This window comes from Equus przewalskii, chromosome X (assembly GCF_037783145.1).
Source record: "Equus przewalskii isolate Varuska chromosome X, EquPr2, whole genome shotgun sequence".
NCBI classification, from domain to species: Eukaryota; Metazoa; Chordata; class Mammalia; order Perissodactyla; family Equidae; genus Equus; species Equus przewalskii.
In genome coordinates this window covers 105,507,874-105,533,192 of record NC_091863.1, presented here as the reverse complement: position 1 = coordinate 105,533,192, position 25,319 = coordinate 105,507,874, and the positions used below count along the sequence as shown (strand labels likewise).

Sequence of the window (25,319 nt, the reverse complement as noted above, 5' to 3'; positions counted from 1 at the left end):
AATAGCTAAACAAATGATGGTATACAGATACTAAGCAGTAGTTATAAAAAATGAGACAGATTTGCATGTACTGACATGAAAAATCCCCAAGACACGCTGTTGAATGAAAAAAAATCAACTTGCAGAACAATACATACAGTTCGATACCATTTATTTTAAAAATAACCCTCATAAAACTATATATATCCATACATCTGTAGATACATAACAATCATCTGGAAGATTACACTAAAAGTATAATTTCTATCTTGGAAGAGATATGAAGTGGTGGGTTTAAGGGGGACTTTGAAAGGACAAGAAATAACAAGTGTTGGAGAGGATATGAAGAAAGGGAACCCTCATATACTGTTGGTGGGAATGTAAATTGGTGCAGCCACTATGGAAAACAGTAGGGTATTGTTTAATTTTTTCACAAGGAGAAAACACCCACATATTACTTGTGAATTTTTAAAAATACATTTAAAAAATAGAGGCCGGGCCAGTGGCATAGTGGTTAAGTTTGTGTGCTCTGCTTCGGCAGCCCAGGGTTTGACGGTTTGGATCCCAGGTGCAGACTTAGGACCGTACATCAAGCCACGCTGTGGTGGCATCCCACATAAAAATAGAGGAAGGTTGGCACAGATGTTAGCTCAGTGACCATCTTCCTCACAAAATAAATAAATAAAATAAAAATAAACACACACAAAGTGGCAAGGGCAGCAGTCAGAAACTTTACTGCAACTCCCACATTTTATAAGTGAGAAAACTGAGCTGGAGAGAAACTGAGTGACTCTCTCAAGGTTGCACAGTTAATTAGTGGCAGAACTGGAATTGGAATCCAGGCCCCCGGTCTCACAAGCTAGGGAGTGCCACATAGGTAGTTATCTCCATTATTACCTAGAATCTCACTTGTTCCATGCAACAATAGAAGTCATTTTGTGATGTTACCAGGATTGTCATTTTGGGCTTATTAGACCAGTACCTTCTTTGTAAATTCTATATAAGCCAAACAGAACCTTTTGGCCCCTGTAGAATGGAGCACAACAAAACATCATTTTCTCCTAGCACCTATTAACCTTAAGACAAATCACCTTGGTAATCACAATGCTGGATGTTTTCTCTGTGACGCGCAAAGGGAAAACAATTCACAACAGACCTCATCTGATGCCTCATGGTGCTGAATGACTACTTTTATTAAATATTTAGTATTTTATTTATATCCAAAATCTTCTGTACAATTCTGAAAATATTTTCACTTGTATTTTCTGCAAACTTCTATAGCTCCTAAAACTTGGTTTTCAATAATTGAAGTACTAGTTAAAGGATAAAGGATATATTCTTTGGATCAACATTCTGTACCCTTCACAACATGGCCCCAGACAACAATTGCAGGAATTCTATCCTCTATTACCCTACAAGAATTCTTGCCTCTAGTCACATTGGACTGGGATACTTAGTGTCCATGGGGCACATCTTGTCCATTTGTACCCCTAGAACATTGTTCAAACTTGTATCTCTCTCCAGTTTGGAACACTGAACCTTATCCATCTACCCACTTCCATAGAAAGGCAGTACAGTGTATTGGTTGAAAGCACAGGTTCTGAATCAAGACTGAAGTTCAAATCGTGTCTCTTACACTTACTGTGTGATCTTAAGAAACATGTTTAGCATATCCAAATTTCAGTTTCTTCATCTTTAAAATGGCAATAGCAGAACTGGCCCGGCAGCGTAGTAATTAAGTTTGTGTGCTCCACTTCAGTGGCCTGGAGTTCTCAGGTTTGGATCCTGGGTGTGGACCTACACATTGCTCATCAAGCCATGCTGTGGCAGGTGTCCCACATACAAAATAGAGGTAGATTGGCCCAGATGTTAGCTTAGGGCCAATCTTCCTCACCAGTAAATAAATAAATAAAATGGCAATAATAATACCTACCTCATTCGAAGGTTCTAAGGATATATAACTCCCTTGGTACACTGTCCAAAGCATGATAAGCCATTACAGTCATCCCTTGGTATCTTTGGGGGATTAGTTCCAGGACCCCCTGCAGATACCAAAATCCAAGGATGCTCACATCCGTTAGCCAGCCCTCTGTATCCATGGATGAAGAACTCATGGATACAGAGGGCCAACCGTACGTATTATCGTTAACCATCTTTAAGCAATCCCCCCACAACCCTTTTATCCCCCAAAACGTGCAAGAGTACATATGGTCACATGTACATGTGAGCTGACATATGCTCTTACCCTCCCAACAGAACTCATGTGTGGGAAGAGGCTGATTCTCCTCCTGACAACCAACCAGAATCAGGTCAATTGGCCAATAGCCCTGTAATAATATCTTCCTCATCTTCATACCTCAAAGATGACAGAGGCCCACCTTCAGTTCTCGTCTCCACTCTGCATGGACTAGAAACATTCAACGGGTGACTGCAAAGACATAAGAGATGGACTGAGCCAAAAGTACTCCTGGAAGTGAGAAATTACAGATGTTATTCTAAGCAGTTGTGCCAGAGTTGGGACTTGATAAGGACAAGAAAGAGTTATCACTACTCCAAAATATTTCCCATGGATCAAATTTACTGGTGCCTAAAATTTTCCCCTTAAAATTTTAAGGCTGAAAGACCTAAGATTTAGAGCCCTGTGCGTTAGTTTCTAAAAAATAGATTGTGGGCATGAAAATTTTAAAAGAGGGACTTATGTCTCCAAATTGAGTCACTGGTCTTCATTAAAATGCAAATACCTTATGAAAGGTACAACATTAAGCTGTTTTCATCCATTTACACAACAGTGTGAATTTCCAAATCAGGTCTGTTCCAAGAAAAACAACCAGAGAAAACAGGCTTTCAAAGAGGGAGATTAGAGAGAAGAAAAGGTCACTGCTGTGCGCATCGGCACCCACCCCTAGGGAGAAGGACACAAGAAGAGGGTTGTATAGAGGACAGCACTTAAAGATCATATTCTAATGCAGGAACGTTTATTTACAAAGCACATTAGTGAAAAAATGCATCCCATTTACTTCTTTATGTACCAAGGCAATCTAAGCTCTCTCTAGACTGATTGGATATATTTGTACAGGACTATTTCTGTTAGTGGGGATCACATTAATCAGTTGTAGGCTAATTTCCTGATATATTTCCCAGAATTTCAGTGGCAAAGAGCATTTGGGCATAATATTTTTCTTTAAAGACATAGATTAATGATTTATATGATGAGCATAGCTCCCCACCCTACCAAAAAGCCCCTATTTTAAAAACAAAGTAGTGACTGAGTATTTGCTACTCATAGGAACTCGGCAAAGGAAAGGGGAGAGAGGTATCTGCCGTCAGGAAAAGTTGATTCCTACAAAGATAAACCCTCACAACTGGCCTCACTCCCTCACTCTGGTTAAAATTTCCATGCTGCAAATCAGTCCATAATTGTATCACTGTTCTTACCATATCATATTGCCATTATCTTCTGAAGTCTCTGAATTCTCCAGAAAACCACAAGCTACAGAGACTATGGCTTCATCATCAATGGATCTTCAACTCTGCATACTGTCTAGCACCTAAGAGATACTCAATGAAGTTGAATGAATGAATGAATGCACAAATGAAGGAATGAATGACTGAATGGAAATCAAGAAGCCAAAGAGGAGAGAAATCCTGACTCAGGTCATCCAAGGCCTATGGTGGGAACAGGATATTCTTCTGTGGGAGACTGAGAATGAATTATTTATCGTCACCCTGAGCGAAAACATTAGAGGCCCCAAGGTCAAGCACTGCTGCAAAGCCCCTGGAGCTGTAACAGTCAAACAGAATGAGTCTTCAAAGATCCCCTTCCCATGCTCTAGCAGCCTTCAGGAGCGAACAACATCTCCTGGGAGCATGTGGTCCTCAAGGCCCCATGCCCTCCTAAGTGAGTGGGAGAAGAACAAGATTTGGAGCCAGAATACCAGGATTCAAATCCTGATTCTGCATTTAAAGTTCTAATCCCTTGGGGGAAGTCACCTGAATATTGAGAGCCTCAGTTTCATCATCTGTAGAATGGGAATAATTAAGAAAGTCTCTTCTGCTGGGCTATTTTGCAGATACCATGAGTGAGCATATGTGGAGGCACATAGTAGGGATTTAGAAAATGTTACATCCTATCACCCACCCTTGTTCTTCGGTGATACTGTTGGCCTAGATTAGGAATCCATTAAGGCCTCTGAGATTCCAGGGGCAGACAAACAGACATTTCATCAAATCTGACATCTCAGATGTTAGCAAAGGCCTTGGGAATATGTGTGGGAGGAAGATGGGGACAGGTAGGAGCAGGGGTAGAACCACAGAGAAGTAAAAATAGCTGGGGAAAGACAATAACAGAAGATCTTGTAATACTTTACTTATGAGAGGAGGGTGGCAGCAGAGAAAGTTTGATAGGGCAGAAGTTGCAGTTTAGGAGTGATCAGGGAAAGCTAGAAAAGCCCCCAAAATAAGAAGCACAGTTCCCCTTGGCTTCAGCTTTTACCCTTACCTCCTGGTGGCTGCCATGAAATAGAACCTTAATCTATTATAAGGGAGTCAGCAGGAAGCCTTCAGCTATACCTCTTCACAAAAGGAGGTGTAGTATCCTGCCACACCTCTCTCAGCACAAGCACTGTCACCCCAAAGATTCTCCCAATCTCATACTGCTTAGAATGGTTGGTCATAAGAGTTTAAGGAGAAGAGGGCAGACCTGTGCGGAGAAAGGAAGGGTCTGGGTGTGATGGATTCACCTGACATCCACACCCACCATGGCACTGAGCAAGCTTGCAAGAATGTCCACAGATACCCTGCTTCCTTTCAGTTATGGCTCCCCTCAAAGGAGGTTGGAATGAGAGGAGTAATCAAATGAAGGAGTGATCCTGAGGCATCAAGAGACTGGACCAGTGTCTAAGATCTTCCCCCAGCACTCACAGAACAACTCTAGAGGTACTTGCACACCACCTTAATTCCTTAAGCACTCCAGTATGCCCCTAAAAAACAAAGGTCTACTATCTCTTCCCTTTGAAAACCCATATTCGTTCTCAAAGCTTCCCCTTCAGAGGCCTCTTTTTGGTCTGAGATAGCCAAATGGTTGCCATGGGAACCTGCCCCTCATTTGCCTCTAATCACCTGTTCTAGAGGGATAAAGCTTCAACTCCCTTTTCTATTAGATGAGATTACATCAATCAGTTACACTAATTTCCTATAGTGTTTCTGAGAATTTCAGCTGGAAATAGCTTTTATGTTTTGTTAAAAGAAGCCAGTTGTTGATCCATTTATTGCATACCGCCACCACCTCTGCCTGCCCCTGTGAAAATCTCTGTTTTTAAGCACACTTGAGTCCAGTCAGATAGTAATTATAAAATTTCAACCCTCTAGAGTGGTTTTAGTCCATCAAATGTCAAAGTTGAAACTTTTATATTGTCAAACTTCCAGTGGCTTTTTAAAATAGAAGCTAGGGAGATAAACATCTTCAATTAGTATTACAGGTGAACCATTAGCACATAAAGTTGTCAGAGAGTCCCACTCATGTGGAACCGGCCTCAGGTCCCTGTGTGTAACATCATACAGCATTGTACCTGAGGAAAAGTACATTTTCCAGATTCTTGGATTTGGTTTGGAAGGAAGATGGGAAACCTACAACCTTTCTCCCTTGCCATTCTTTTCTGTGCTTTTCTCTCATTCCTGGGAGCTTAAGTCCTTATGACAGTATAACTGTGAATAATTTTGTACACAGAGACTTGAGGTGAGATGGAAATTACAGCGCCCTCTCCCTAAGATGGCTTTCAACTCTCCAGTTCAACTCCTTCTGTCTACATGATGGAACCCACAGTACTTCTCCCTGCTTCTCTCCCCATCCACCCACCCTGCTCTTCTCACCCCAATCATAGGCCTGAATAGTGCAAAGCACTCCAGCTACTGACCCACAGCAGTTCAGAGGCCATTCTGCTCCCCCTACCCCCACCTCCCTGTACTGCCCCATACAGAGCATTGTGCCTAGCACAAAGCCTCTTGTAGAAGCTTAATACATACAGACAACAAAGCAGGCACATTTGCATTTTCAATTGGGGAGAAATTGGGTTAAGGGGAACTTCAATGCCTGAATCTTGGATAAGGAGTAGGAATAGAGTAAGGAATAAAGTACAGGGTCTTCAGGGAGATGCCAGAATCAGTGGCCCAAGGAGGCTGGACTCTGGAGGCAGGGAGAAGCAAACAGAGCAGCTAGGGTCAGGAGAAGGGACTATAAAGAGGGGGTGCAGTTTGCATTAAGCTGGCTGTTCCTTGTGACTTATTTGTGATTTAGACAGAGTCCAATTTCCCAGCACTGAAAGAGCTGTGGCCACTCCCCATCTTATAAGGGCACAGGAAAGATGAAGATTGGAGGCAGACTCACAAGAGCTATGGAACACTTTGTAGGGAAGAAACTTAGAGCCACCCGCAATGTGGTGAATTTTATTAGTAAGCATTATCTCTCTTGCTTTCAGAAAATAACAAATGGCCTTAATAGCTTAAGGCATCGTTACCAAGAAAATATATACTGCAACTTCCTTATGACATTTTTCACTATAGAAGAAAACAAGGCAGGTCCATCATGGACCCCATTAAAGGAGTGTTACTTACTGAAGTATCAAAAGCATCTTGCCATTAGGTGTTCCCAAGGCAAGAAACCTGGGGAAAGTATTACTGTGATACCCTGGGTAATAAAAGCATCTAACACAATGAGATACTTTCCTTTGCACCAATGACTCTACCCACTGCTAGCAGGACATACACTGGCCCAGGTTGCCTCATGGCCAATAGCAACAAATCTGCAGAACAAAGGTAAGCATAGTTTGAGTCAAAGTCATTAGCCTTATCACATTAAATCCAAGCAAGGGCACATAAGGAATTTGACAAATCCACAATGAAAGTATCATATATCTATGTGCTTATTTATTCCTTGTCTACTTTGAAAAAAATTGAGGTGGCTTACAATTGGTAAGGTCTTGGTACAATTAGACTAAAATTTGTTAAAGAATAAAAGCAGTGCAAGGGACGGAGATAGGGACAAGCAAAATATACTGACCCCTCTCCCATATTTCTAGAATGTTAAAACAATCGAGTATCCCATTTAGAACTGAGTTTCCTGGCAACTGAAGTAAAAATCAAAACACAATGTTAACCCTTGGATTATAATAGTACCATTCATGCTGGTCTCTACATGGATTTCTGCAAAATGTGACCCATTAGTCTCATAGTCAATAAAAAAGTATCAATAAAGGATAATTGAACTGGCCTAGGGAGCTAGTGGAATTTAGAAATTCAAATATTTCCTGTACCTCATCACAGCAGGCTCGGTACACTTCTGTGAAGCTATCAGATCGGCGGATCTTCCTGGGCTTCCCATGGACAATTAGGTCTTTCTTCTGCCTGAGTACTACCACTTCCCAGAGCTTTTTGGTCCTTCAAATCAGTAATACTTGAGGGAAAAACCTGCCTGAGATCTGTTTCCTACATATTCCTGGCTCTTCCTAACCCTGGGAGCCAGGCCCAGCTCCTAATTTTCTGCTAGAGAATCCCTTATCATGGTTCAGCTTCAATTTGATGGTGCCACCATTGTTTCCTAGAATTCTCTGGATTCCCTATTAGGTCTTGGTATGTGGCTGGTCAGTCCTTCTCTCCAGAAGTTGTGGCTTACCTAGCTTCCCCAGTCTTGAGTGAGCTCTGTAAAGTGTCCTTGGCTCCTCCCTCACCTCTGACACTTCTCCTCTTAGCCAACTCAAAATTCATAAAGCTGGAGAGTTTATGTCAACTCTCTGGCGAGGGTGTAGAGGTGGGTTACTTCTTATGATGGGTTTCATTGTTTTCATTGTCTTTCAGAAGAAAGCAAACATGTTCACTAGGAGAAACAAACTTTTTTCTGTCTCTGATCTTGGAGAATTTGTCATGATGTTTTATAAGAAGGAGGAACATTGAGCAATATAATAGATGATGTCCTGAAACAGGAGCAAAATATGAGGAGCCAGCTGCTAACTGTACAAAAAACATCAGTTCACAACTCTGCATCTGGTGCTCGTAAATCAAAACCTCACTGAGCTGGTGATGCTGTTTATGACACTCCAAGACCATGAAAATTTAGTCTGGGGCCAGGCACACCCCTACACTTCCATCCCAACCAGTCTTTCCATGGCTTTCAGAATCCGAGCTCCTAAAATTCCCATTTTCCACTCTCTTCACTGGGCTTTAGCTCAGACCTGCCAGATGTGATTAAAGCTATTCCTTATGATAAGCATCAGGCAGAGAACCTTATGGAAAGGGATTTTTAAGGATCCTCATATCCTAGATAGAAATATTCAGTGCCAAGGAAAAGAATTTGTTATCAAGGAATGACCCTGTAACTCTTGATCACTCTACTTGGCAGCCATCTCCAATTCCTCACCTCCCTCAGACTGCTGAATGGAGAAGGCTTTTCTGTGTCCTGAAGTAGGGTGACATGGGGCTTCTCCTAAGGACACCTTCTCCTTTTCTCCATTTTCTATTTATTACCCTGGGCTTCACTTTACTGTAGACTCACTTCCCAACAAACAGGAGGAGTCTGATTGGCAACAAGGATAGGGAAGAGTAGGTTGAATATGGAGATGAAGAGGGAGAGTAGAGTTCAACTAGAGAGGGGTCCTAGCTGCCTCCCTTTGTCTCTGGATCCAGTGTCTCACCCTTTCCTCAACTTTCGTCTGCCAGAGAAACGACCCAGGCAAGACGGAAAAAACATTTTGCCTTTTCCAATAAGGCAACCATTTTGGAAAACAGAAGAAGAGAAGTCTTCACCTCTAAGTCCTACCTTCCTTTCTACCTCTCTCTGCAGGGGTAGTGCGCAAGTAAGAACTCTCTTCAGAGAGCAGGAATCATCTGTCCCACATTTGACTTAATTTTAACAAAATTCAAGTTTATATAGCTCTCCTAATTTTGTTCATGCCTATGCCTTCTACTCTAACTCTTGAGGTCCTGGTTCATCTACTCCAAAGGTGAAGGACAACTAGTTCTCGCTATAAGGGTACAATTGTGTGTCTTGGATGCTGTGGTCAGTTGAATAACGGCTCCCAAAGATATCCAAGTCCTAATCCCTCGAAACTCTGAAGGTTACTTTATATAGCAAAAGAGACTTTGCAGGTGTGATTAACAAACTTGAGATGGGGAGATTACCTTGGATTATTCAGGTGGGCCATAATGCAATCACAGGGGTCCTCAAAAAGGAGGCAGAGGGAAATTTGACTACAGAGGAGAAGACGATATGACAGAAGCAAAGATAGATTTGAAGATGCTATACTGCTGGCTTTGAGATAGAAGTGGCCATGAGCCAAGGAATACAAGGAATGCGTTTCTTGAAGCTGGAAAAGGCAAGGAAACAGATTTTCCTCTAGAGCCTCTGGAAAGAAGGAAGCCCTACTGATACCTTGATTTTAGCTCAGTGAAGATGATTTCAGACTTCTGGCCTCCAGAACTGTAAGAGAATAAATTTGTATTGCTTTAAGCCACTAAATTTTGTGGTAATTTGTTACAGAAATAGGAAATGAATACAAGTGTCCTCTGTTCTGCCTATGTCAGGAAAATTAGCCCATTTGGCTCCCCCCCCCCCCCACCATGCCATGAAAGATGCCCCATAGAAAAGAAAAGGGATCTACCTGAGAATGTAGGAAAAGTGAGGATTTGGCCAGAGGGAAATCAGAGAGCCTCAGGAGGGTAGAAAGAGGTTACTGAAGAGGGAGAAGGGAGTCTATGAAGGAGAAGGTGATGTCTGAAGAGGGGCCACATTTGAAGGAGAGGGCCTATTCTGGGGGAAAGGCTGTGAGGGATTCCCAGGCACATGGATTGAGGAAAGACTTCTCTGCAGCTCTTACTTTCCTTCAAAAACATGAAGAACCGTAAATCAGTGTAACCTAATGAGATTGTGTTTTGGAAACTCAGATAAAGACTAAGTTGAAATCACAGCTGTGCAATGTTAGGCAAGTCACTTTGCCTCTCTGAGTTTCCATTTCCTTCATCCCTACAGTGTGTCAGGATAATGATTCTTGTTTCATAAGGTTGTTTGAGGGAATTAAATAAAATAAGGGACAGGATATCACTATGGCTGGCAGGTAGTAAACCCTTAATTAACTTAAATTAGTGGCTCTGGCCTCCTTGTCCCCAGAGAGCTTCTTTTAAGCACTCTGCTTTTCTGTTACTCTGTTTCCTCTTTTTCGTTTCTCTTACCTTGGATGTACATGAGGGCCTCTGCATCACCTACACACAGATACTCTGGAACTTGGCATATGGTCCTGGGCTTAGATTCGGGAACATTAGAAGAGGTGAACTGAGAACACATGTCCGGGGCCTAAAACTGCCTGAGAGAAGAGGCTATCAGGCATATCCACAGGTTACCGTGGCAACTAATTCTCATCTTCTGAGCCTGAGACACCCGACTCAGGGGAGAAAGGGTGAGAGAAGCGACAGAGAGAGCAATAGGGCTTGTGCTGCAAGCTTCTTGTGTGGGAGTAAGAGACAACCTAGCAAAGATCAGAGCCTTTACACTCAACTTGGTGTCCTCAAAACTTGTCTCGCCCTCCAGAGCTCAGTGCACTTTGGTTAGGATGTCTCAGAATTGCTTCTTTTATAAAAGCAATGTTTTGAGGGCTGGGAGGGGCCTCTCTGTGAAAAAGATATTAGGATGTGGGAAGTTGGAGTTTACACTAGGGGTGTTCTAGTACTCTTGGCATGGGGAAGAACTAGAGTCCGAGATATTTACCATAAACCTCTGAACACCTCCTATGAGAGGATAATTAGAACTGGAACCCAGATGAATGGGGATAGTTTTGATCTGTTTCCCTGAACTGGATAGCTAAAGCCACTAAGTAACCTCGGGCATGAACACTTCTTTGAGTGTTTAACAAGTCCTCTGCAATGAATAGGTAGATTGTTAAGAAAATAGTTTTAGAGGTCTGTGCACACATGTGTGCACGTATATGTACATGTGTATGTGTTAAATATATGAGTTAGAGGGTTGCCTACAAGAGGTAAGAGGATTGAAAACGGGGATGAGTGGTTACTGCTAAAACCATAGTTGTTCGCTTCACCGGTATACCTAGAGCCATTCTTGGCTCCCAGGCTCTTATAATAAAGTAGATCACAGATAGAAAGATGGGGGTGGACTTTACTTGGCTGTGGCTTTGGTTTTTGCCTTTTTGGCAATCAAGACTAGACTGGCCAGGGTTCTTTCATTGCACCCTTCCTATGTTTCCAACTGTGTCAGTCCACCATACTTCCTTATTAAAACTTCTCGAAACTTGAGAAAAGCCTGCACCCCTGGATGGAAGAGAAAGATCACGGATTTTGGAGCCAGGCAATTCCTAGTTCACACTTCTGCTTTTGGGTGGGAAAAATGTATCCACCGTTTACTAGCCGTGTGAATTTGTGCAAGGAGATTCTGGCCCTTGGTTTGTTAATCTGTAAAATGTAGGTAATACTACACATATTGCAACAATACATGTAAAAAATACATGTAAAGTGCTGGACATAATAAATTACGTCCAGTAGCAATGTGGTTTAGAGGCAAATGCATAGGCTTTATAGTGAGAAAGCCCTGAGTTCAAATCCCAGCTCTACAACTTATGATCTAAGCAACCTCAGGCAGGTCATCATAACCCTTATGAGTGTATTAATTTTCTATGTCTTGCTATGGGGATTCTTGCTGATGTTTTTTGGTGAACTAATACACTCATTTGTATTGGGTATATACCTAAAAATGGAATTGCTGATTCATGGGGCATAGTAGACATTGCTTGCCAAAGTTTTTCTAAGTGATTGCACCAGTTCACACTCTCTCCATCAGTGTGTGACCAATTCAGCTGCTCCGTGTTTCTCACTAACTGTGAAATCATTTATTTTTCTCATTTTAGCGATTCTAGTGGGTGTTGTTCCGCAATACTTTTACTCACTTTCTGTGACATCATAGCTCATGTTTCATAGTGGTTGTTCTAAATCTTGTTCATTTATTCACTTATTTATTGAAAAAAATACACTTATTGAGCACTCTGTGTGCCAGGAGCTGTGCCAGTTGCTGGGGACACATTCCAGAAGCTCTCAGTCCCCTGGCCGCTCTCTTTCCCTACCAGCTACACCAAGACCAGTTAGTATACGGCACACAAACTTCCTCGAAAATTCAGATTGTTTCTAGTTTAATGCCATCTCCCCATCTCCAAATATTTCTGTAACTTCAGTTGGCCTCTTTTCTCTTTTCTTCATCTTCCAAAAAAGTAGATATCACCTCCATATTTGCCAAAGCAAACATTCCACCTAGCTTTTGATTCTACCCTTTCTTACATTCATCAGGGTCTTGTTCTAGTCACTATTACCCCTGACCCCAAATCTTTAATCTCTACATCTGCACTAGCAAATGTTAATTAATAAACATTTTCCTTCAGCTAAGACATGTACTAGGATCATGCTTACCCTAAGATGACCTTTGAGTAGTCCTAGTACCCCTTAAATATCTATTTTGCTCCTTTAATTTCACCACAAAGATTCTCCTGAGCATTTTCTACACCTACTCTCTCCATTGCGGGACCCCTACTCTCCCTCTTCTTCATCTCCTTGAAATCTGGCTCCATTATGGGAACGCTGCTTGTCGATCACTAAAGATCTTCTAATCACCTAAATCAATAGTATTTTCTCATCCTCCTTTTTCTCTGACCCCTTTGCCGTATGTACAATGTTGGTAAATCAACCTTCTTGAAATCCCTTTCTCACAATTTCCTGTTTCTTCCCCCTCCCAATGATGTCTCTTGCCTATCTCCCTTATGACTGTCCCTGTTGCTACACCAATTCAATGGAAGCAGCCTCCAAGCTTTTGCCCTCGGCTATTGTCTCTCCCCAAGGTGATCTCATTTATTTCCACAGTTGCAAGAATCACTTTTTAGAGATTTCTCCCAGTTTCAATCTCGAGTCCAAACTTCCCTCCAGGGTAGCAGTTCCACAACTCTGTGCCTGACATCCCCATTCTTCTAATTTGAAAGCCTCCAAACCTCAGTGCCCCTTATTTAATTCCTACCTCTCCCTCTCCCTCAACCCGCACATCCAGTTAGTCAGGGACTTCTTTTACTTTTCCCTTCACAATGTCTCTTCTCCGACCATTCCCGTCTTTGGCTTCCTTAGTTCAGGTGCTTAATACACTACCTTACACCCACACTATTGTATTGCAATAGCCTCTTAAATGCCTCCAATCTCTCCCCTTTCCCATCCATCTTCTCCACTGCTGACAGATTAATCTTCTTACAGCACCACTTTGACTGTCACTCAACTACTTTAAAACTTCCTTTGGTTTCCCATTGTTTACAAGATCTAGCCCCCACTCCTCAGGCTGCCAATAAGATGTTTGACAGTTTGGCTGTAGCTGCTATTCCTCCTTTCCACATGCTCTGTGCTCCAGCCACACTATGCTTTCACTCCTTTCCATGACCTGACTTGCAAATGGTCTATTGGTTAGTTGCAGGCATGGGCTCTGGACTCAGAGAAGCTCAAGTTAGAAACCTGGCTCTGCCACTTCATAGTTGTGTGACATTGGAGAATTTATACAGCCTTTCTGATCTCAGGTTTCCCTCATCTATTCAATAGGGATAATAGTGGAATCCTGCCTCATAGGGTTATTATAAGGATTAAATTAGGTAATGCATCTAGAGTGCTTAGCACAGTACCTGGTACATAAAAAACAGCAAAAAAATATATAGGGCAAGAGTTTACTATAATTTTATCCATATTATACTCTCCTCCTCTGTCTCTTTGCTCAGCCCATTCCTTATACCTTGAATGTCCCCTCCCAATCTCACCTACTAAAGTCCTTCGTACCCTTCAGGGAATACCTCAAATGCTACCTCCTCTAAGAAGTCTTCTCTGCTTTCTCTGGCTAGAGCACTTTGCTTGAATTCTTCTCTCGACATTTTTCATACCACCTTGGAATAAAGTCATCAGCCTTATGTACCAGACTGAAAGCTCTTTTCCACTCTACCATGTTCTAATCACATCTGTATCGCCCACAGCACCTACCACAGTTGGTGGGACAAAAAAGGCACCTAGTAAGTATCTGTTGCCTGGCTGTGGCTGGAGAACACATGGTCAAATGGTAAAGAGAAACTGGAGAGGGTTCAGAGATTGGTAAATTCATGACTATGGAGTGATTAAAGTTTCTTATTGGTGGCGCTGGCACCCCCTTCTTTTCTTTCTTTCTTCCTCTGTCTCCTACTCCCACTTATTTTCTTTTCCATTTTGTTCTTCTTCTAACTGTATGGTCCTTAGTCTTGCCAGTGTGCACCATGGCCATTATTTAATCCTGCTGATGGCCCTTGAGGGAAAAGAGGTTCCTATGACAACCTCAGATCTTGTCCCTTTGTCCTTACCACTTAAGCTTTGATGAAAACCACCCTCCTGTCTACTACAAATTCTTACAAGAGGGGTTCATTAAATTCATGATCCAATTCTCCATTTGGAACCTATGATAAAAATACAGAACAGGAAATTAGACTCCTTTATGTAATGGCACTTACCAGCCTGCCCGGATACCAATCACCACTCTATATCAATAACGTTCTTCAGCTCTTGAAGATTGCCTGGCTCAAACTTTGCTTTTAGTCTACAACTAAACTTTGAGAACTAGTCATCCAATTTTCGAACTTTCCTTTCTTGGCATCTCCTAAGTAAGTCCTGCTAAGTACAAAGTTGTGCCCATATGAAATCACCTGTAAGCTTGATTGGTGTCCTCGGAACTTTCAACTGTTCACCAAGTCACATGATTACAGAGACAGATAAGATACAGTCAGGCTTTGCCCCGAAGGAATGTATAGTCTTGTAAATAAAGCTTTTGTGAACTTTGAATTTTTATGTACCACTTGCTGAGAAATACTGGTTGTCTCAGTTCCTGACTCCTAATCACAGCATCACTCTGGCATTCCAGCTGCCTTTCTTTGCAGTGAATGAAGTCGATCAACTTTTTAAAAATTTTTTCATCAAAGAAACAAAAAATGAGAGGAGAAAAGGAACTAATATTTGTTGAACATTTATTTTAGTAGGTGCTTTGCACACAAGGCACTTGTATTTAAACCATACAACAACCTAACGCAGTAGGTATTGTCCCTATTTTATAGATGAGGTAGTTGACGTGCACTGAACTTAAATAATTTGTCCAAGGTCATCCAACTAGCAAGAGACCAATTGGGATTTGATAGGTTCTTTCTGGTTTCAAAGCCTGTGTTCTCTCCATTCCATTCACTACTGCCCCTGTACTCCGAAGTAAATCCTTTTCTCTTGGCACTCGCACAGTTGATGTGGGCACTTTCCTATAGATTCTGGTACCAGCTTTTCACACTGACTCCCCCATCCTGTGATCCGCTACCACCGATAGAATCAGAATGCTTTCTCCTACAGCCCCATTTACTCAGAAGTGAGTGCCCTGTGTGGGCATCATTTCTGGGAATCTGACAATCTGTCTTCTCTACCATGTGTTCACCCCCGAAATGAGGCTCCTCATTTTTATCGTAAGAAACAAAGATGGAAAAGCCTCTAAAATACATCTAGTGAATTCTCCAAGGATGCATTCTAGAAAGAATGAAGCCAGCTTTTGCTCCCAGTGGCTTCCTTAGAAAAATAGGTAACACTGTCTGGAAAAAAAGAAAGCATACCCCTTGTATTTGTCTTACCAAAGAGATTTTAGGGGTGTAGAGGTAGATGTTACCATGATGCTATCTGAAACCCACAGAAATCTAGGGTCTTATGTTAACAGATTATAATATTTGTGAATTAAGTCCAGTTTAAATTACGGAGGTAACTCTCTTTAAGAAAATCTGCTATCTAAAAATCTAAATTTATAAAGCAGAGACATAGCTACCAGACAAGTAGTCATATTACAAAATATTCCTCACTCTTCAAAATTTGCTACAGGATTTCTTTTATTAGAAAGCTCCCTTAATGCATTTGAAATTGGAGTAGTTTTACAAAAGTTAAAAGATATACACTTTTTTAAGGAGCACACTTACTATATAATTCAAGATATACCCATCATGGAACTATGCATGTAGCAGACATTCAGTAAATATTTTCTGACTGAATAATAGAATGGAAATCCAAAATGCAGCTATTTTCATCTTGAGCATATTCAATAACTTGAATTAACAGCTTTAAAAGGTTGTCAAATATCTGAGGTATCTGCTTTAATGAATAGACATAAATTATTTGTAATCAGTAATATTGATTTTTACTAGGTGTGCTCACTTCTCTTGAGGAAGTTAAGCACAACCCCTGCAACCTTGTTTACAATATTAATTTTCTCAGTAAACTCTTCCTACATAGCTAGTTCAGTAGTGAGCCTCTGTAGCTCATCATTCAAAGGATCCCCAAATCATACTGAGTTCAAGAAATTTAACTACAAATCAAAGCCTGAAAAAAAGAACTTATATTTTGAAGGGGTCCCCCAGTAGTATTGAACCAAAGGTGGAAGGGAGGGGTGTAAGTTTGAAAACCCTTTTTGTTAGCTATTGATTTGTTAGTGTCCATACTCAAAAGGAAATAATTCTATTTCTAAATCTTTTCTATTTATTCAGCAAATATTAGTATGTGCAAAGAGTTCCACCACAGGTCTATATTCAGTTTTATATTAAGTGAGCCCCTCAAAAATCGGTGTAATTTAACTACAAATTAAAGAGAGATTAACATTTTGAAAGGAACTCCTAGAAGCACTGAACTCGGGGTTTAGACAGAGGAAAAGTGTTCAGAGATGATATCAAACTGGGATCAACCAAGGCAGAATGTGCTAGAGAAAGAAAGAGGAAATGTAGCTGCAGATCAACCTTTCCCAACATCCCACTGTTGCTGAGGGTTGGCCCTGTTCATCACAGCACACAAGTTTGGCTTTCAGAACAGAAATTGGCTTCTCTGAACCCACAAACTTCAGAGCTCAGGGTTTGGTGAGAAATTTGTTGCCACGAGACATTCTGGATGCTCTTTGTATACTCTACCATTTTATTTAACTGTCCCAGTGTAGGGAGAAAACATTACTCTTGGGAAACAGGCTTAAGGGAAATTGATTTTCACGAGAACAACATATTGAGCAAACAGGCAGGACCTGACTCCCTAATGGGAAGACGTGAAGGCAGGATATTAAGTTGGGCAGTTAGAGCAGCAGCTAGACTGAGAACGCTCTTGGTGGAGCCTGATTTTCCATCAGGATGAACGAAGCATCCAGACTGAGGGGTCGTGGTGGCCAGCCCTTCTGTGGAGGAAAATGAGAATGAGAGGTAAGAAAAATCCATCTGAATTTCTGTTAGCAGTGACCAAAATAGAGCTTGCAGATTTTGGCTGGGGTGGTTAAAAAGTTATACCGATAAATGTTTACTGAGAACCTACTGAACACTCATTTCTTATGCTAGATACATAAAGGACATCAGAGGAGAGCAATAGAAAAACTACAGGATTGCACAGACTTTTGAGGCACTTACAACTTTGAGAGGGAGACAACATGTGAAACGAGTAATCATACACACATGCACACGTTGTAAAATGAGAATGAGATTGAGCACTTATAAAGTGTTGGGTATCTGACCAACACTTCATTTGGATTATCTTATTCAACACTAATGGAAACACTATGAAGTAGTTTTATTATTATAATTATTCTCTATTTTACATATGAGAAAATTGAAGCATTGAGAGGTTAAGTTACTTTCCCAGAGTTACACAGAGTATGTGGTCGAGCCAGAACTCAAATTCAGGTCTGTCTGACCTAAAAGACCATGTTCTTAACTACTACAATATACTACTTCCCTGTGACATGATAAATCCTCTCGTATAGACCAAAGATGCTGTGTTACTGTAACTATTGCAGCTTCCTAACTGCTGTAAATTTGTCACGATCAGCAAAGAAGAGGAGTCTGGGAGCAGAAAAAGCTTCAAAAAGAAAATGCAAGTGGTGACAGGTAGAGCTCTTGAATGCTATGGGGTAGAGATTAGAGAGTAGCAAGTAAGAGGGGTACTGAGGTTTTCTCCATTGTCAGAGTCAAACACCAGGACAAAGAGTGAAGGATGCGAGAAAATAAATGTCACCACTATTCAGATGCCTAGCACTATGAGCGTATGAGCAGATAAGTATTACAATGATGGATCAGGATGTTGCACTTCTCCTGGCTATAATGGAATGGAGCAGGCATGGAAAGTGTAGCAGACACTATTTCTTGATTCAGAGGACCAGATAAACATAAGAAGCCAATTAGAAAAATATAACTGGTTGAAAAGCAAACTCCTCATTCAAACTGGATATTTGGCATTGTGGAGACCTTCCCCCACCTCAGAATGGTTTATTGACAATATGTATTCTGAATTGCATCAATTTCAGATTTTTGCTATAAATAAATAGCCATAATTAGAGGCTATATTGGCAGGATAAATAAGAAATTTAGGTATTTACACATATTATTTAGACCCCAAAATTTTTATATGAAATATCTTGACAGTTGAGACCAAAAGTATGAGCTCGTTATTCTTTGCACAACTTACCAGGATAATTGTTGCCATTCTTCACATTTAGGCTAGATATGTCACATAATGACACATCACATATCATTTGGCTCAAGATATTTCCGGGCCTGTCTCATCGTCTGTCGTGTTGACAAATGGAAGAGAACAGGAAAAAAAGTATTTGGCACCAAAGAATATAGTTGAATTCGAAATTATCTGTCACCAGGTCTCAGTAATGCCTATCTCCCAGTCTGTTTCTGGGTCTCGATACTGCTTGTTTCAGGCATCTCAGCAATGCCTGTTTCCAGGTTTCAATAATGCCTGTCTCCGTGTCTCAAGGTCCAAAAACACAAATAACAAAATCATTCCCCTGGACACCAAGGGAGTTCTCACATTAATGCGCAATTCCTTCAGAAAGTGAGCTATCTACAATGTTCCACAAGTTCTGTTCAAAGGAAAAAGAAACTTTTAACCAAATTTTCCTACTGCATGATACAAACTTGAATTATTCAAGAAAGACACTATTACAAAATAATTCTAAATTCTTCTATTGGTAGAAGAGCTAGTACAGTACCAGTTAAGGATTCTTCTTTTCTCTGCCCTTTCAGATTCTGTCTCTAGGTAGTTTTCCTGCTCACCAGCCTAGTCTCTCTCAGAATCACTTTCGAGAGCAGGTTTATATGTATTTGGACCAAAGGATAACCTAAATAATGAGGCCTGGGCTATCAAGATGATTTTCTGTGCCTACTAATTACCCCTGATATCTAGCATTAAACAATTGTCCCTGTTATCAGCCTGGTATAACTTTGGGGATAATAAAGATCTAAGAGCACATTTGAATGTTATGTATTTGTTGCTTAATAATTTTTTTTAGTGGATAGAGTTATGGGTTTGGAGGAAAGGAGAGCACTGGGTATCTGATTTTTGTTTTACAATGTACAACGTGATGATTTAGTATATGTGTACATTATGATTACCACAGTCAAGTTAATTAATGTCCATTATCTCACATAGTTACCTTCTTTTTTGTGGCAAAAACACTTAAAATCTACTCTCTTGGCAAATTTCAAGTATACAAGGCAGTATTATTAACAATAGTCACTATGGTGTACATTAGATTCTCAGAATTTATTCAGCTTATAACTGAAATTTTGAACCCTTTGGCCAACATCTTTCCCTTTCCCCCACCATACCCCCAACCCCTGGTAACCACAGTTCTACCTTCTGGTTCTATGAGCTCATCTTTTTTTAGATTCCACATATAAATGAGATGATATAGCATTTATCTTTCTTTGTCTGACTTATTTGACTTAACATAATGCTCTTTAGGTTCATCCATGTTGTCGTAAATAGCAAGATTTCCTTCTTTTCAAGGCTGAATAATATTCCACTGTATGTATATACCACATTTTTGTTATCCATTCATCCATCAGTGGACATTTAGGTTGTTTCTATATCTTGGCTATTATGAATGATGCTGCAATGAACACGGCAGTGCAGATATCTCTTTGAGATAGTGATTTCATTTCCTTTGGATATATACTCACAAGTGGGATTGCTGAATCATACAGTATCTGATCAGTATAGCTAGATCATTGCTCTCCTTGTCAAGCTGTCTGCTTCTCCCTTCCAGCAGTTAATCTTCAGCCATTCTTCAGATTCCTCCCAAATTCACCACTCCCTTTTCCAGGAGATTTTCCTGGATTGACTCTAGAAGAGGTCATGAGTTTGGGCTTCTACAGTTAGTCTCTCACTCTCTAGTTATGCTGCTACACTTTCATTTTCAAGATTGTACTTTAGCAACTATTAGTATCTCAGAGGTGGTGGAGGAAGGTAAATTTTAGGGGGTTTATTTCATATTGGGCACCAAACAATTTTTTGTGTAATGAATACCTTTTGGTGATTATAAGAATGTAGGAGAGTTAATACCAAGGCAAATCCTGATTAAGAGAATACCAGGGGAAAGAAGGAAAGGGTATATGTTTAATTAGATTTTCTAGATAACTGAAAGTTAAGAACAAAGCTGTTTTCCATTTTCCACACTAGAAAACAGCTTTGTTCTTAACTTTGTTGCTAAAAAAAATTCCTCTAAAATACCTGAGTCCACTGTCTCGACTTAGTAAATCAAGTATAATGATAAACTTGAATCACTCTCTACTGATCAAGGATCTTTCAGAGCCTCTGGCCACTATTTTGAGCACTAATTCTAATTGACTAAAACTACAAATGAAGATAGAGAAGAGAGAAAAAGTAGAACTGAATGTATTTCGACCCCAGGACATCTCCTGAAAATTGTTTTCTTGACTGAGCTCTTTTCATTATCTGTCTCTTTCATGCAAAAGTAAAATGAGACAAAATAGAATTTTTTTTTAAATCTCAGATAATTGAAAGCTCCGAGTAGCTGAATTGCCATTAATGAAGGTTTTTCAGAGAATCACGCTGGAGGGAGTCTAACAGTCCCCATGGAATTGTGCTTTCCTGTGCTTCATATGCAGAAGATGCTCCTGACTTGCGGTTGCTAACCCTGGGCCTTGAGCAACGTTTAGAGGGTGAGTAAAGGTTACACTGACCCATTCACTCTCCTCCCTGGTGTCTTTTGAGACCAAGGACAAGAATTTGTCAGACTTCTTCTTAAGAGCTTGTTGTGTGGCCACAGTGAGAAGTCCATCTCTCAGGGCTGAGGCTCTATCTGTTACCAGATTACTGACCCATGTGAGGATTGAAGCTGTTATCCCAGCAATGGATCATAACCCACCAGATCTAACAAAAAGGATGGAAGAAAGGAAGGAAGGAAAGAAGCAAGGAAGGAAGGAAAGAAGGCAGAAGAAAATTCACCCCAAACTAAATTACCTGCTTGGTTTTTCCATCTCAGGAAAAGACATGATCATCCAGGCAGTTGTTTAAGCTAGAAACCTGGGATTCATCCTTAATTCCTTCCTGTCCTTCATACCCTCTTCTAGGGTAATTCATCTGCAACTTAATGTCATTTCATCAAAGTAAACTTTTTATTAAAGTATAATATGCATACGAAAAAGTGCAAAAAAGATATATCAATTCTACTATGCAAAAAGCCCTAAAATTAACCCACATTACTCCATCCCAGCTTAGCCCTAGCCACTATCTCTTACCTGGATTACTGTATTAGCTTCCTCACCAGTTTTCTCACTTTCTTTGTTTAGCCCCTTACAGTCCATTCTCCACATAGAAAAGCCTGAGGAGTCTTTTCAAAATGTAAACCAGAACATGCCTTCCACAAACTCACCTCTTATCACTCTTTCCCTCGTCTGCCTCACCTCTTACGCTCCAGCTACAGTTATTGTTTTTGCTGTTTTCCTGTTTGTTTTAATTCTTCCAGTATTCAAGTGCTCGTCTCACTCAGGGCCTTTGCACATGCTGCCTCTCTATCTGTAATACTTCCCCTCTGTTCTCATAGCTGGCTACTCTGTATCCATTAGGTCTCAGCTTAAATATCACTTCCTCCTCAGAGAGAGCTTCCCTGACCATCTCACCAAAACTAGGTCACCTCTCCAGGCACATTATTCTTTGTGTCAGGACCCTATATTTCTCCCTCGTGGCATTTATCACAATAGTAATTTTACAATTATTTTTAAGATCACCTCCACTACTAGGATGTAAGCTCTGGAGACATTGAAACCATGACTTTCTTGCTCATGATTTTATCCCCAATGCTTACCTAGCCCAGTATATGATACATAGCAGGTGTCCAAAAATATGTGGTGAGTGAATAAATGACTGAATGAAAGAATGAATAGAATTCTGAGCTGAAGCCTCTCTTGTGTCGACATTAATCTGTCTTCTCTTCAAGAAAAGAGAGGATGGGAGAAGATTTAGGGAGGCGGATGTGTCTTTGAATTTGGAGGCACCAAGGAGAATGCCTGTAAGCCAAAAGGGGAAATCAAGTTTATTCCATTTTTAATTAGTGAGACTTGGGATTGAATGATAAAAATCTAATGATGTTAATGTCTGTTCTGAAAGCTGGCTGGTAGTCTCTGAAGATGAGGTAAAATGGTAATAGGACACTGCAGGTTAATCCTCCAGTTAGGAAGCAGCTATCACCCCCAGGGACAACTCTAGTTACTAATTGATTTTCCTTATACACTGTAATTATATTCAGTGCCATCTTAGGCACCCTAAATGTTCTGGTAACTCCCATTATAGGTAGATCTTCCTTTACACAAGCCCAGTGTTTTAACAATCCAGATTGGTACAAAGGATAAATTATGAAGAAATTCTTTCATGTCACAGAAGCAATCTTAATAAGATTCCTTTGAATAGCCAGTTCCCTTAGTGGACTTAAAATAGGATTTCATTTACAAAAATATGACTTAACTGTAACCTTTTAGGGACACATTATCATTACCCAAAGCAAAACAGCAAAGATGGCTTTGCTTTATTCTCTGGCCACAGACTGAGCCTTCAGCCTAGAACACCAACTGAACCTAGCCCCTAACTCTTGCTTCATATTTACCCCTAATTTAGGCCACAATGGAGACTGATTTTTTAATCCTATCACATCCCAGGCACTAAGATCAGACAGCCATTTCACAAATATGGGTCTTTGAGCTCGGGGGGGGGGGGGTGGTGGGGTTGTGGGGAAGGGGGAGCCGCATCCATGACTCACCGCTCACCCATCCTCGCTGTTGGAAAAAAAAAATAACTCTAAATGCACATCCTACTGCTTGTGAGTCAGGAATGTCATTTTCATTTATGAAGGATGGAACATTATTTTTCTCTAACATTTCAAGTGAATAACTTTACATACATTTCCCCCCCGATTTCCATAGGAATTTGATGCCATGGCGGCAATCAGCTACATGTCCCCAGAGCCTGGCAGAAACTCTTATTTTTCTTATAGATACTTTAAGATTAAGAGTTCAGAATTCCCCTCCCCCCTCCAATTATGTTCCTGGTGAAACCCACCCTGATTTAAGGGTTCAGTGGGAGATAGGGTGGTCTGAATTCTGATGTTATTTTAGGATTTTGGATTCATATTTCTATGGAGTCTTAAAAACCGAATCTCAGAAGTTCAGGGACGCTTCTGCGCCATGTCCCCATTAAGAGGTGTTTGCCTCCCACTGTGAGACTCCCAAAGGAGATTCATCACCAGTTATGTCAAGAGAAAGAGTGGAAAAGAGCAGAGGAGACGCCCTCTCTGTTCGCTCTCTAGGGCATAGTTTCTGATTCTGCTATAACTATTCTAATACGCCTAGTAGAACAAAACAGAAAATTTGTTCCAGAGGAGAAAAGACACGGCCTTTGAGTTTTATACTATGTGGCATTTCTGGTGCTATTGCTCCCCTCCAGTAGCAGGGCTCTTTTTCCAATTGGCTATATTTCTCTCTTTTTCTCAGGTCTAATGCATGAATCTCACAGATATGGGTAATCTGACTACTGTCGAAGAATTTCTTCTTCTGGGATTTGGGAGTCTCCATGGGTTACAGTTTTTTTTTCTTTTTAGGGTATGTCTGGGAATCTATGTAGTGACCTTGCTGAGGAAAGTTGTCATTCTTTCCATCATTTCCCTTGATCACAGCCTCCAAACCCCCATGTACTTCTTTCTGTCCAATTTCTCCTTCCTTGAGATCTGGTATACTACTTCTATTGCCACTAAGATGCTGAAGACCCTTCTCTCAGGTCCTGAGGCGATTTCTTTTGCAGGCAGTATGGCCCACTTTTACTTCTTTGGTTCCATGGCAGCAATTGAGTGCTTACTGCTGACAGCTGTGTCATATGACCATTACCTTGCTATCTGCAGCCTCCTCCGATACCCATCCCTCATGAACTCCCACACTCGTATCCTGCTTGCAGGTGGGTCTTGGCTGAGTGGGTTCCTAACCCCTGGGGTCACTGTCACCATGACTTTCCATCTGCCGTTCTGTGTAGCCTGAAGATTGACCACTTCTTCTGTGACCTGGCCCCTGTGCTGAAGCTGACCTGTTCTGATCCTGAGATGGTGGAGGAAACCATTTTCCTCCTGGCCTCCTTCAACACCAGGGTGTCCTTCCAGCTCACCATAGTCTCCTATGTCCACATTGTTGCTGCTGTGCTCAGGATTCTGTCAGCTACAGGAAGACAACGGGCCTTCTCTACCTGCTCCTCCCACCTCATAGTGGTCACTCTGTATTATGGAATACTGGGAACAGTGTATGCCATTACCACAGCAACCCAGGCTGCTTCCCTGAGCAAGGTCTTCTCCCTGCTCTACAGTGTGGTCACCCCCATGGTCAATCCCATCATGTACAGTCTGAGAAGCAAGCATGTTAAAAAGGCAGTGAGGAGGCTCATGAGTCAGTGGGCATATGCTAAGGGGACCCTAATGGCCTTTACCATTCCCAGGGGGTCTCTTTTCTCAGAGCAGCCTGGGCTTTGGTCAAGGAGGCCAGAAACTAGGCCAAGTACTTGGGAGTTCATACCACTCCTGCTCCCTCCTTCGAAGGAAATGACTAGAGCAGGGACCCTCCCTCAGGTCCTACAGTTTAATACCCTTGGGACCTCCAGGTTAATACTTGCATAGTAAAATTGAGTTTGCAAGCCTGGCTCTTTCAGGCTATACCACCATATATAGATGCCTTTTAGGGGAAAATTCAAGACTCAAGTTCACATGCCACGTAAGTTTCTCTCTCTCTCTCTGTCCCCGTGTGTGTGTGTGTGTGTGTGTGTGTGTGTGTTATAGAAAATCATGGTGACAGTGACCACAGTGGTTAGGAACCCACTCAGCCAAGACCCATCTGTGTGTTTTCGAAATATCTGTTGGCATTAAGGTTTTTGGTTGCATTATATATGTATGCCAATGTGTACACAAACACACACACAAACAAACGCAC

At 41.2% G+C, this 25,319-nt stretch overlaps 1 protein-coding gene across 1 annotated transcript; it reads left to right on the top strand.

Moving 5' to 3' along the window:
- Positions 1–23,870: 23,870 nt before the first annotated feature.
- Positions 23,871–25,009, top strand: LOC103559855 (olfactory receptor 6N1-like). Its single transcript, XM_008533663.2, is given in 2 exon segments — positions 23,871–24,372; positions 24,375–25,009. Coding segments are annotated over 2 exon segments (1,137 nt in total).
- Positions 25,010–25,319: the final 310 nt, after the last annotated feature.